Consider the following 14,315-nt stretch of genomic DNA (forward strand, 5'->3'; position numbering starts at 1 on the left):
TTATAAAAATTATAATATCCTTATCATTATTTAGATCAAAAGTTAAATTTTGTAGTAGTTGGTGCATTACGGGTTTCAAAACTGCAATATTTACCTGAAGAAGACTAGAAATACTTAGTCAGTTGGAACTCTATGCAAGTAAATAATAAATAAAATCCAAAATATCTCAATTTATCAATTTATCAATTGACCTGCAAACAAACGCTTAAATTAAATTCCTACATCAAAAGATATTACAATAATTGTTGCTTAATATTTTCAATACTTTTTAACATAGAGAAATTTTGTTTGATGGATTCCAAATGGATGCCAAATTCGTCCGGTAATGTCCCGGAAATGTACGAAGTGGTTCGTACCGTAGGAAACAAAACTTACGTAATAAAATGACAATTTCCGCACGGTAGATCGGTATATGCTTGAGTATTTAACCGAAGGCAGTATAAGAAATATATTTCGAGAAAATCAAGGTGGATCCTTAAATAATTTAGACGTTTGTTCTCTTTTCGTTTCTACTTGCTTTTCCATCTATTTCTTTCTTGGGAAACTTTATTACAGAAACTTATTTGGATACCGACTTTATTATTATTATTATTTAGAGTTCCAGAGTGCAAAAAGTGTAATTGCATATTTAACGGAAACTGACGATTACGATTACACATCATATAAAACTGGAATAGCATTTAAACGATATTTTGTAGGAGAATGTTAAAGATGTAATATTTTTTTTGGCGGTATTTACACTAATTTAAGGATAACCTTATGGTGTTTATCGGTAAGCTGTTGTGGGCGTATTTTCTTCAGTCTATCCCTTTTTGCCAAATTTATTTTATACTATTTTATAATAACTAATGCTAACTAATTTTCGATAAAAATGATTTGAAATTTCAAAAATTGAAACCAATATATCAAAAAACCAAGATTGCAGAAACTGTTACCTTAAATGTAATAAAAATAGTAATTACGTTTACTTACCGTCGGCTAAGATGAAAAAGAAAAAGATTAGATGTGGAAATACTAATTATATAATACCCGTATCTGTGCCTTCGAATTTTTCAGAAACCAATATGTACAAATAAAAGGACATAAAAACTGCACTCCAAAATATATTGTTAAACTTTTCAAAAATTGGATTCCGATGTCTAAAGAACATCAAGTTAACATAACCGAAGAACCCATGCTAGATAAAAAGTACCAATGGAGCGTGGATACTAGTAAGCATTGCATATTTCCAACTGCAAAAATCAATTAAATTCAAAAGAACGATAATACGTAATCATTGAATTTAAATACCTAACCAAAATTGACTTTACTTGTAAACTATAAATAATTTCGCTGTTTTTAAAACAAAATCTTTTTTTTTTGTTTTCGACTTACATTAGTTATGTGCTCCTCAGCACTATGCACTACAAGTTGAGCACAAAAATTGTGACACATCCTTCTCTATCTTTGAAAAGCCCTTTTTGTAGTTTCTCCTCTTAAAACGAAAATCGTATATCACGACAAGAGTTTTATTTTAACATTATTATAATTAATGCAAATTTTCGGATAAACAATAGGAACGAACTAATACATTACGCAAAACAATACAAAAATATTTCACAACTTGGATAATAATTTTCAGCTGTCATCGTCAAAGGTAAATTTATAAAATAGTTTTAGAACAGTTTTAGATACATAGTTATGCTTAGTTATTTGGATATAAGATCTGCACAAAGTATCACTTCTAAGTTGACAAAAATCTCAAATAGAGTAAAAGTATTAAATTGAAAATTTGCTCAGGTGAACCAGTGTATTACGAGGATTCGAGCCTGTAAATGTACTTTCCTTGTCTTATCAATGTGCGTATGCATTTCAAACGGTGAGTCATGAATGTTGCTACGGTATCAGTAATTTTATATGATGTCTGGAAATAATGTTCGAGTAATTTCAGAATCTACATGAAAAACTAAGAACATTTTTTTATCTGTACATCGGTCCGAAAATCATAATTTTCAAAATGCAGAGTGTCAAGCTTTTAAAAACTTTTGCTTTGTTTTCGAGAAGAAAAAAACAATTTATTGTATGTCCCTAATTGGCAACAAATTTTAATCGGTTTTTTTATTGATACCTTTAATAACCTTTATGCAATTTCCTTGGAATTTAGCGGTTTGCTATGTAGCGATAAGAAGCCAGCGACATGCAATAAATTGGTTTTTATTACTTTTCTCGAAAATAAAGCAAGATACGAGAAAAATGCAACACAAAAACACAAACGAAGTGTATTTTTAATTGCTTAATTTGACAAAAAAATAAAACCAGTAAAAAAGTCAATCGCGCATTTTTTTCCCGTTAAAAATATGTGATAGTGTGCTTCTCGGTACGCCAATGCATTTCATATTTTTAATTTAATTAATTCTAAAGATCACAATAAACAACACTACTAAATTTCACGGTTTCTTATATTGATGACTTGACAGTATGAGAATTAACAAACGTCAAAATTCAAGTAGGGAATAATATTTCCGAGTAGAAAAATACTATAAGTAAGGCAACGAAACCTAAAATCGAAATATTAATGACTAGAAGAAATTGATTTAACATCATATGTTTTGATAAAACTTTTAAAACTTTTGATTTGGAACACTAAAATGAACTATTCGCTACTTTTTATAAAGCGCTTCTGACTCTTACGACTATGACTTTAAATATGGCCTAAGGATCTTGGAAACAAAATGATTATCATGAAATAATTTGCTATAGAAAATAAAAAAAAATAGAAAAAAAAATATTTTAATTATTTCTTGTTTTGTTTGAAAATTAATTTAAAAATTACTTTTCAAGAATGTTGGCAAAGCGCTCAGGAATGGTTTAAAAGAACATATTTTTCATTCGCACCGCTGAAATTTCTTACGAAATTATACGTATCAAAATTTTATAGATGTCTGGAGGTTACTAGAAGAATAATCATATTACAAATCTGTTGGATACATGTAACTTCTAGTACCGGAACGGTACCTCATAACTCTAAAATTAATATCGGTAATATTAATTCCCACCTCCCTAAACTTAAGCATGTTATTGGTAACTACGTAGATGTAACCGCCATAAACGCTGAACCCATCTGGCCATATCAACGTTCTAGAGTTTCGTTCGATGACTTCTGAGTCATCTAAGGGCTCCGAGGTATCCCATTTGTTTATCTGGTCCAGAGGTGACAATCCAAAATATATCGTACCTTCTGAATCACAAATCATACCGTCTAGAAAGCGAAGTAGACTTAAAAGCGTTTAACTGAAATGGCGTACCCACCTGTAGCCCCTTTCTTTCTCCCGTGATTTGTGACGTATTGACTAACGTTTCCAATGGCTACATTTTCCTGCTTCAAAATTGTAGTGGGTATTGAGTAAATGTGGAATGACATTTGTGGCGTATAATACAATAATCTCGGATTGGTAGTTACCGGAGATAGGGCAATACCATTAATGTTGCCAAACATAATATTTCGTACCCCATGGAGTGTAAAATTGAATGCCAACGGATCAGCTCTCATAGTAGCTTTGTCGCGAACTTTCCAGGATTTGTTGAGGAACCTATTATATACCACGATTCCTTAAATGGAAAATGGGATTCTAAAGATACTTTTCTTACAACCTTTGATTAGACATAGACAGTTACCTGGATCCACTGCCGTAATATCACTGATAAACGCCCAATCGCCATCGACTACTAAATCATCGAGGAAGCATCTCTTGTTAATGGCACAAATCTCTTCTGGAAAGTTATATGTTTGGATCAATTTTCCGTTGTCGTTTGTGTCGAATAACATTAACTTTCCAGGGCACTGTGTCAAGTTAGATCTTCGCGTACCATCTAGCGCCCACAGTACTCCGTTCGGGTCGATTTCTACACTAAGTACGTCCTAGAATCGCATTAAGATTAATTTGGGTTAGGGATTTCTCGTAGATCTCTCCCAAAACTGCTATGTGTACCAGTAAAGATGAACAAGATTGTCCGCTATTAAAGTCCCAATTGGGATAGGGTTTCAGTAGGGGGTTGTGTTTATCATCTTTTAGAGACACTGTAGCTAGCGTTACCCTGGCCGACGTTTTGTTTCGAATAAGCGTTAAATAAACTGTATCTCTGTATACTTTAATACCGGTGATTACGTCCTCGCCTAGAAGAAATACAAAAAGTAACTTAATCGACAACTAAATATTAAAATTTAAAGTTAGATACAGTAGATATAGTAATATGTAAATAATAAATTTATGTCCAAACTGGGTGTTACAAATCCGTTTCATGTCATTGGGATCTCAGCAACTGTAAGAGTATTTCCTCCGATAAAAGTCCAATTTTTTCAACATCAGAACGGATTTACACTGAGCAACCGTGAACCATGACAACCGTAATCATAAATATCAAATAGATAAGAAATCTAAATTCAGCTCGTAATAACTTTGTTGGAGTAAATTTTAAACAGTTAGAAGATATCATTTGAATATCCAGAAGTCCATTGGGGCCATTTAAAGCTGTTAGTTATTATTTCATTAATTTTTATTTGAATACAGTGAGAGATGTCCCTTAATACATGATAATCCATTAACTACAATTAACACATATATTCTGTTCTGTTCTAAAGAAAAAATAAATAACAAAGTTGTCCATTCATTTTGTCAAAGATTTTAATTATGTATGAAAATCAGTGTCTATTTTCCCAGTTGCGATAGGTGAAAAATAATAATAAAAAATCAATTTGGCATTCTTGTTTTTTTCACTGATCACGAACTTATACTGTAGTGTAATACGCTTTGTATTGATAATAGATGCAATACACCATTATTTTCGGTATTAAATTTCCTTCTAGCGCACATTAAAAATTGTTAAAAATTATATTTGTCCGATATTTTTTTAGCCACGTTGACGAGTTTCCAGGGTTTCCGATTATATTTGAGTGCTACGAACTGATATAATGATGGATGATGGTAGAGTAAAGACCTGCCGTATTTGATTCTTAATTTTTGTTATGGACCTGTCAGCATTCTGTTTATTTAACTTTTATTTTTTTAACATTTTATCGAAATTGTTGAGTGTTATCAGTTTATTATCAGGTTATGGAATTGTTGAGTTAAATGACCAACTCTTAAGAAATTGCTTACCAGGTACGTAGCCAAACTCTTTTCTTTGAACTTCCGACTGCCAATCAAAGTCAATGTAATTCCATCGAAAATACGTCCGAAACTTATTGCACTGGACTGACAGACATATCGACCATACAAGTATACTGATAAATACCACCCTCGACATCTTGTCCAATAACTTTCATTAAGTTTGGTTAGTTTGACTAAAATTGACTCAAGACGCGTGTTATATATACATATGGGGAAGCTTCAAACAAGTCGTGCGATAAGCGTATTAAATTCGTTCGAATCTTTTGTTGTTTGTTTTATAATATAAGATAAGACACGCGCAAATAATCGAACGTATTTGCATAAGTCAATCAAAATGACCGATAATGGTCAATTTGCATATTTTGGCGAAAAGCGTATTGCGACAAAAAATGAAAATGAGCGAATTTTTTCATTATAGATAAAATTTGTGAGTATGGTGAAATTAAGTAGTTTACACTAAATATAAAATTTTGTAAAATTATACGGCAGAAAGTTAATCAATAAATACATAAAAAGCTACGCACGCTCTACTTGCTGGAAGTTTATATTTAAAACATTTTTTATGGTCCAACTGGTCGGTTTGGCATCTATCTGATTTAAAGCTTCATATAGAAGGATATGGAGAATGAATAAAGATATTTCAATTTCAATGCAACTTCATTTTTGGATTCTATGAAAAATTTTGAAACTTTTAATGTGACACATATTATCGCTTCCTTGAAGTGTTTTTCAGATAAAAAATATTTTGTAGAAAATTTTGCGAAGAACATCTACAATAAAAAAAATATCTGTCAACCGTTTTAGATAAAAATATGAAATTTTATTTACGGCTTATCAAGGCTGCTCCTTTATATATGAGATTTAAGCTACAAGCATACAAGTATAAAGGTAAATTAAGCGTGAATTTTAATCCGATCTCCGTATCGGTATTTTTATAATTTATCATATTTTATTAAATGCAAGAAAATATTATATTGCGGATATGGGAATTCTTTATTTATTTTATTTTCAACGATATGCCTACTTTATTTGATTATATTCGAAAATTAGGTATGTAAGGACACGGTCCAAAGTTATTTCCAAAAGTTCGCTGGTAAAGCTCTTGTTATAATTAGCAATGTATTAGTACATTATGCAACAAATGAGGTAAAAGCGCGCAGCGGATAAACGAGTGACCCAATGTGTTGCTTACTATACTTTGTCTACGACCGTTAATTTTTGAGCACATTTTTGCAAAACAACACGAATGCATTCACTGACATGTGCGTCAGAATTGACAAACGTGGAAATTTAAGCCTTGCGGTAAAATCTCCGAAAAAATCCGATTGCTCCCGAACCCGTGCGGTAATATCGCGGAAATATCCGGTCTCGGATCCGTGGGATCACGTGGTAAGGTGACGCTTTCCATATGCTAGGTCGGTGTATAATTAGGTATTTTACAGAAGGGAGTAGAAAAAATTAATTTAATTTAATTTAATTCTGAAATAATATTAATGCACGAAAATTCGAAATTGCTTTCTGTTTTAGGACGCGGAATATTAAATTATTAAATTATTATTATTATTATTAAATTATTAAATAAAGTCTGTTCATAGATATAAGAAAGCTGTAAGAATGAAATATGGCCGAACAGGTCCGTACTTTGCTTATAATTTAATTATTTGGTGTTTTGTTAGGAAAGATGTATTTATGTTTAAATCTAAAATAAAATTAAAAATTATTTTTATTACCTACTTAAATTACTTAAAATTATTCACATAATATATCAGTATCACTATCGCCATCATCGCCTGTTCCAATTATTATTTGTTCTATATTATTTGCAATATGGATATACGATTGCTCTGCTTTTTCTATATGTTTAACAGAATTTGCCCAACTTTGTGGAGGGATGATAAAAACTTCGGTTTCTATAAGTTTGAGGACATTGGAGTTAACACGGGGAAAAACATTGTTACCACGAATGGCAGATTTCAGTTGGTGCCAAACATGTTCAATAGGATTAAATATACAGTGGTAAGGTGGAAGCCTTAAAACTGTATGCCCTAGATTTTATGCATAATTATCACAGACGTATTCCTTTTGTAGGTTCAAGCTTTGTAGAACCTAAATTAATTGCTTTTTGGTATAATCTTCGTGAAAATAAATGTCGTTATTATACATGTAGTTTTGGATTGTTGCTTTTGTGTCACATGAGGAAGGGGTTTTAGTCAACTGTCTACCGAGATAACTTGCATTGTCCATTACAATTACGCAATTACGAGGAATGTTTGGAACTAGTTTGTTTTTAAACCAACTTTCAAATAAATCAGCGGTGGTGTCTCCCTGGTAGTCCAGAGAAGAATCCTTTAATATTTTCCGCAGACAGAGAAAGTCCATTTGGAATCCAACCATCTTTAGAGCCAGCATTCAAAATTCTTTTACCTCTTTTTGATGGCGCGTCTGTTTTAAACTTATGAGTTGAGTCAATCCAACCCTTTTCCGGGGTATCATAAGTGTCGAACCAGCTTTCATCCAAGTAAATAATTGGCTTTTGTTATTCTCTGTAAATCCTAATTTTTTCTAGATATTCCAATCGCCATTTCCGAATTTTAAAAGATTCCATTAAAACTTGCCTTGTGCCAATTTTTTTAAATCTAAAACCCATGTGTTGAATACACTTCCATAAGGTAGTTCTGCCACATTTAACACCGGTTTCGTCTTTGCAAGCCTCCTAATTAAGATATTTAATGTAGGCATGCTTTGTTCCTCGTACAACTGGTAAATTTTAGGCCGTATTATATCTTGAACACTTTCATCTACACACGAGAAAATGTCAACATCGCTTCTTTTTTCCTCGATGAAATAGGATTATTCACAATTTTCGTCAATGTGGCCGTTTCTTATAAAGATGCTTGCTTGCTGGCACCACGTTCAATGGGAGTTAAATAAACATTGTCTATAACTTCCTTAGTCTCAAAAGAATAGCGTTTTCTACATTTGGGAGGGACCATCTTCTGAGATACACTAGACTCGCACATATGTTGCATAATTCGCATCCGATTCAACACACGATGTATTACACACGGAATAAGAATGATTACTAATAAACTTAAACTAAGTAGTATACCAAACCAAAGAATATTAAACACAGGTAGGTATAAAATTATTTTCTATTACGGACCACAATTTTAGCTGAATTTAAATTCCGAAACTTTAGGAAATAATCTTGTTGCATTGTATGTTAATGACCACCCTTGGATAATCCCATCCAAAAGCAATTGGTCACTTTCTTATATCTACGAACAGATCATACCTCGATTAAATAACAATAACTCTTTCGTACATAGTACGTAGTTTTCACGCACATTGAGTATACCTTATAAAGGTTACTCAGGGGATTTTTATTCGAGATATCGGTCATTTAGAGTTTCCAATGCATTTAGATTTACAAATAGTATGCTTTGACGATTTAAACAAATGCAATACACGCGCTTTCAAACATCATTTTGTCAAATTTTCTTAAATATTTCCCAATGTTGCGGGCATTTTTAAAGGTATTGAAGTCACTGTTATTAAGTTTTGTATTCATCGGAAAATTAATTATTTAATTGTATATTGTGCAACGCACTTTAGGCACAAGTTTGTTTAGGCGTGAGCGTAATAAGAAATTTATAAACTTGTTGCATATTATTCTTTTTCTACGGCCATTAGTTTTTAAGTAGACTTTTAACAAACAGCAAGAGTCCATTAACTGAGTGCCGTGTGACGTTACCATCAGAACTGGCAAACGTCAAAATGCCATCACTGTGTTGATTAATCAATCTTGTCTTCCGAAAACTTACGGCGGCTAACAACACATGACGAATGTAACGGGAATGCTTGGCGTGATTAATGAAGGTGACGTTTAAAGTAATACTTTGCGCATGCGTAACCAGTGGATAATTTAGTATTTCAAACGATATTTTAAAAAGGGCACGTGTTAAAGAAATAATCTCGAAAGTAATGTTGTACAGAGCAACATTTACAGGATATAACTATTTGCAGGTTCAAAAAGTTATTTTTATTTAATCGACGTACAAAAGCAAACTCCTCAGAACAAAGAACATTAATTCCACATTTTAATGTAAAAATGTTATTAGTTCAGGCAATGAATTTTCACTTGAAGACCCTGTATTCTGATTATCTACTTTTGTGCTAAACGAAGAAGTTTTACCAAGTTTTACCATTGATCATGAAACACCCTGTGTAAAGATAAATACATGGCACGTTTTTTTCGTAATATCCCAGCAATTATTATTAATATCGACAAATTTTATATGGAAGGAAATTAATGATACAGCGTGATTCTGGGAGCAAAAATATATCAACCCAATCCTGACGCCGAGAACCGTTCTGACATTTGAACTTTTTGAAAGTTTTATTGACTACACCACATATGTTCTCTTCCAAACCGTGATGCGTGCCTTCAATGAATCGCTTGGCACATTATATATCTTATGCATACATACCTGCTACATAGCCAAATTGGGACGCATGTTCGGCAGAATTCCATGTGAAATTAATATATTCCCATTCGAATTGAACTCGAAACGGCCTTTGAGGATACTGTTCTACAAGGGCCAAAATTACAGTTATAATCGCAACAACAGCCGTAGAGCTCATCAAAAACCCGACAAGTAAAAACTTGCGCCAAAACATGTTCCCGACAAAAGCTGCAGCTTCGTAAGCGGATGTTTTGCCAATGTCCATCGGAAATCGATCAGGTTAATATTTAAAATGTGAGAACTTGATTTTGTGCTAATAAATAAGAGATGCATTATAGCGCATACACAATTGATGCATGGCGTGATAATGAATAGATAAGGAAAATGAAAAAAATATCTTAATCTAAAGTAGTTGTAGTTGAGATAATTTCTGACGCAATTAACGAATTAATATGTACAAAATCACTTGACTGGTTGAATAACAGTTCTGGATCTGCGAACATCAATATCAAATCTATTTTTGACAAGGAAACAGCTAATTATTACTGCCTTAATTAATATTATCGATCGTCAAAAAAATTATATCGAGATCTTTGTTATGGTTTTGGTTTTTTGCTAGAAACTGAATATAATCATTTATAGTTGTGAAAAAATGACACACGAAAATCACTGACTACTGCATTCATTTATAAATAACGAAAGAAAACACATATTACCTTGGAAAACATCTTAAAACATATACTTTTCTTCCTTCTAAAATTCTTTGTCTTAAAATAAATTGTAATAAAAGTTAAACTTTTCAATAAGAAGTAAATTGAAACTACAACTGTCAGTAAAAAACTTCTTAAGATTTTGATGTGTTATATATATATATATATATATATATATATATATATATATATATATATATATATATATATATATATATATATATATATATTTCACGTATTGATTCACGGATGGAAAATTGTGATGACACTATGTTCCGGGATATCATCTGTTCGTACTTTTTCACAAACAGCGCTAATAATGGACAATTAAAAAAAATAATAAATTTGTGAGTATGACTATTATTTGTAATTTTTAAATTCGTATATGTCTACTGTTTAAGATATTCTGTGTTAGACGTTTTATTTTTTGATAGCGAACTAATTCTTTGTATGATCTCGCTTTTTTTGTCCTTTGTTTTGCAGTTTTTGAGAAAGACCTGGTTTGCCGGTCGAAACGTCAATGACAATTACAGTGTTTTAAAATTATTTGTGAGTTTTGTTGACTGTGGACCAAACCCTAAGAATCAACCTATAAAAAATATACAAGGATCCAAGAAAAGCATAATTTCAACTATATATTCTCCGAAAACACTTCGAGTGTTCGAAGTGTTTTCGGAGCGCGAGCATTGAAGATGCCAAGTGAGATTTTGGCGAAACGTCTGCAGGATTCCAGTCGGATGCAGGATTTGCAGGATTCCAGTCGGATGCAGGATTCCAGTCGGAGTTCAACGAGCGAACGGATGATATCCCGGAGTATAGTGTCATCACATTTTTCCATCCGTGAATCAATACGTGAGAATATATATATATATATATATATATATATATATATATATATATATATATATATATATTTAGGTCAATAAAGGATAATCCGAATTATAATGGAGATATACAGCATATTCAGCAGATAAAAATAAGTAAAGAGCTTCATATAAACTTATGGGCCAAAATACTTTGTTCTATAATAAAGTAATAATAAGTAAGTAATAAGTAAAAAGTGGTAGGCACTTTTTAAAATGATTTTTTATTAAAACGGTCTCACGAACGCCATAACGAAAAACAAATTTATCTATTCTAGAAATTTGTTTTTAAGTAGCAATAATAAGTTTAAATCTAGAAGATTTTTTTTTAACAAGAAAAAACGTTTTTTTGCAATATTGCAATTTAATATCTCCAAAAGAATTTTAGAACACAATTTTATATGAACTATTTTACTTATTTTTATATGCTGAATATGCCATTAAGTCATAATATGAACAACCCTGTATATGAACCATTGAGACATTTTATGCTGGAGTAAGTTTTCATACTTGGCCATTCATATTGAGCTGATACTGGGGAAACTTATTGTCAGTAATACACTACCATTCTAAGTAATCTGGAATAAGTCTAATTTAATTATTATTATTAAGTTAAACATACACAATTATGTACATTACTCACTTGGACCACACTATTTGCCAATCTTTCATGTCCTTGTTTAAAAAAGTATCAAATCAATGGTTCTTATAAAGGACAATAAAATGAAATCTAATCACAGAATTTATCATAAATCATCAAAATTAACAATACAATTTTTAGGAATTAAATCCAACAATTTTTCATATGCCTTGAGTGTAGCCTCTTCATTGCAAGACTCTATAGTCACTTTCACTTTGTACACACTGAAAAAAAAGTCAATTATAAAAAAAAACATGGGGGTTTAAATTGATATACTATACATATTGTCAAAAAAGCTTTTAAAGGATTGTTCTGTATGTGTTGTTTTTTAATAAATTATTTGAGATTTATACCAGTCCTTAATTATGAGTGAGTGAATTAGTGCCTGTTTTATTTTACAGAATACAGAAATTGATTGTATTTGACATTTAATATTCATTTACAGCACATCTAATGATGCAAAAACAATAATTGGACTTTTTATGTAGCAATCTGTGCAAAAGGGCACATGTAAAATAATTACATTATTTCTTATGTGCCTTCCATACAGTTCATATCATAAAAATAAGAAAAAACTTAGTTTCCAAAATACAGGGTGTTAAATATTTATTCAAAATAACTAACAAAAAATGAAGAAAGTGGCTGGCATACATTTTATAATTTAACAATACTAATTCTTGAGACACCTCTGGGTGCTGCACTAAACACCAGTTTTAATCTAGATAACACAAATTAAGCCCTTTATCATTGCAAATACATACAAACTATAAACAGGTGCACATTTAGATTTTGAAAATGTTTTTCTTGGTGTAAAAGTCAATGTTGTGGATGTGCGCTTTTCCAAATAGCCAATTCATTAACAAAACACACTCAGATCACTTGGTATATAATTAAAAATTAATGCAATTTTTATATTATTAATATTAGGTTAATTTTTAACAATTGAATTTAAATTATTCAAAAAATCTTTAATAGCAGACAATTATTTTGATTCAAATTCACTATATTAATATTTTAAAAAAAAAAAAATTGCAAAGTAGTCCCTTATTACCACTATTGTTTTCAATTTTTCAATACCTACCTATCATAAAGTTTGGGGTAGCAACCAAACTCTACCTCAGGAAACTCTTGCACAAGAATCTCGAGTTCCTTTACTATTTCACACTCCTCCATTGTACAATAAACAACTTTTGAAAAGAATCTTCTAGTTGAATTAAATAAAACAGGTCCTACACTTAAAAATGACTTTCTTAGCAATTCTGGTATCCCAGGAAACATATACACATTATGCACTGAAACATTGGGATATAACAATCTGCCACCATCAACTGTAGCATAGTGCAACCTTGAAGATTTTGGAATCTAAAATAGAACTGGACATTAATATACAATTAACAAAATGATCTTAATACCTACATAAGCAAGCTTCATCCCAGCATTCAAACTTTTAATACTTTTGTAGAATCGCATGCAAATTTCTTTCAAGTCAGAATTTAAATATAATGATTCACCAAAAGCATGTGCTACGGCTGATATAAACATTTTAGTATACAATAAATACTCAGAAAATAAAGAAAATACAAACCTTCATAAGTTAAGTCATCATGAGTAGGGCCTATGCCTCCTGTTGTTAAAATGTAGTCAAACTTATTGGACACCAATCTAACTTCTGCGGAAATGTCTTCTATGTCATCTGGCACCACAGAAATCTGCAAGATTCATCTTTAAAAGAAACATCCTAACCCAAGGTGGTCATTACATTTTGTAAGAGATCCAAACCTTCTTTAACTTTACACCAAGCTTGTGCAATTCCTGAGCCAAAAATTTGGAGTTGGTGTCCATTACTTGACCTTTCAGGATTTCATCCCCGATAACTGAGGAAAACATAAGCGCATTTTTATATATTCCTTTTGGCTATTCTTCATACAAACCCAAAATTCCGGCTGTTGTACACTTAGAATCCTTATTGGAATACCTTTTATAATTGTATTTCGATTTGGGAATGATTCGGTTAACAACCCTGGTGCACATCTTGTGATTGTTATAGATCTATATAACATACAAAAATTTATAATAAATACTATGAAATATAAATAAAGATTATTTCCCCTGACAGATTTAACCACAGCTCGTTCATAGCACAGAACGCTAAGATCCTTGTTTAGTTGTGTCCAGAGAATAACCCAACAAAAATTAGTTTATTTACAGATTATGCTACCAGATGCTCCTCTTTGTTTAGTCAAATAAAATACTCATGACGACTACAAAATGCGAGAGATTATTTCTGAGACAACTGTCAATTCTTGTTTCACAATAAAAAATAAACAACCAAAATATGTGCAAATTTCTGTTTCTATTTTGTCTTTAACATTTTTTTGTAAGGTGCCATTTTAATGTTATAGATTTGTGTACGAATTCATGTTTAACTTATTAGTTGCCATTTTGAAATTAAAATTTGCAATCTGTGCAATATAAATAAAATATACAAA

At 31.3% G+C, this 14,315-nt stretch overlaps 2 protein-coding genes across 11 annotated transcripts; both read right to left on the bottom strand.

The window, feature by feature from the left end:
* Positions 1-1,801: 1,801 nt before the first annotated feature.
* On the bottom strand, positions 1,802-10,344 carry LOC132703669 (protein yellow-like). Of its 4 annotated transcripts, none has more exons than XM_060673068.1 (5): positions 5,136-6,624; positions 3,957-4,153; positions 3,655-3,898; positions 3,289-3,588; positions 1,802-3,238 (listed from the first exon to the last, which is right to left on the bottom strand). In XM_060673068.1, exons 1-5 carry the CDS (start codon positions 5,281-5,283, stop codon positions 2,949-2,951), a joined length of 1,179 nt encoding a protein of 392 aa, XP_060529051.1. In that variant the 5' UTR covers positions 5,284-6,624; the 3' UTR covers positions 1,802-2,948. The 4 variants fall into 4 exon arrangements, with proteins under 4 accessions (XP_060529051.1, XP_060529049.1, XP_060529052.1 ...); XM_060673066.1 differs by lacking the exon at positions 5,136-6,624 and adding an exon at positions 9,638-10,344 and having other exon boundaries at positions 1,805-3,238; XM_060673069.1 differs by having other exon boundaries at positions 1,805-3,238; positions 3,969-4,153.
* Positions 9,658-13,943, bottom strand: LOC132703671 (FAD synthase-like). Of its 7 annotated transcripts, none has more exons than XR_009619119.1 (7): positions 13,758-13,943; positions 13,606-13,700; positions 13,412-13,535; positions 13,243-13,355; positions 12,908-13,188; positions 11,830-12,050; positions 9,658-9,739 (listed from the first exon to the last, which is right to left on the bottom strand). XR_009619119.1 is itself a non-coding variant. In XM_060673070.1 (6 exons), exons 1-6 carry the CDS (start codon positions 13,855-13,857, stop codon positions 11,933-11,935), a joined length of 831 nt encoding a protein of 276 aa, XP_060529053.1. In that variant the 5' UTR covers positions 13,858-13,943; the 3' UTR covers positions 11,574-11,932. The 7 variants fall into 7 exon arrangements, 3 of the variants coding, with proteins under 3 accessions (XP_060529053.1, XP_060529055.1, XP_060529054.1); XR_009619118.1 differs by lacking the exon at positions 9,658-9,739 and adding an exon at positions 11,574-11,764; XR_009619117.1 differs by lacking the exon at positions 9,658-9,739 and adding an exon at positions 11,574-11,775.
* Between the last annotated feature and the right edge of the window lie 372 nt (positions 13,944-14,315).

The sequence above is a fragment of the Cylas formicarius genome, unplaced genomic scaffold (genome assembly GCF_029955315.1).
Source record: "Cylas formicarius isolate icCylForm1 unplaced genomic scaffold, icCylForm1.1 PGA_scaffold_6__28_contigs__length_40554024, whole genome shotgun sequence".
In the NCBI taxonomy this organism is placed as follows: Eukaryota; Metazoa; Arthropoda; class Insecta; order Coleoptera; family Brentidae; genus Cylas; species Cylas formicarius.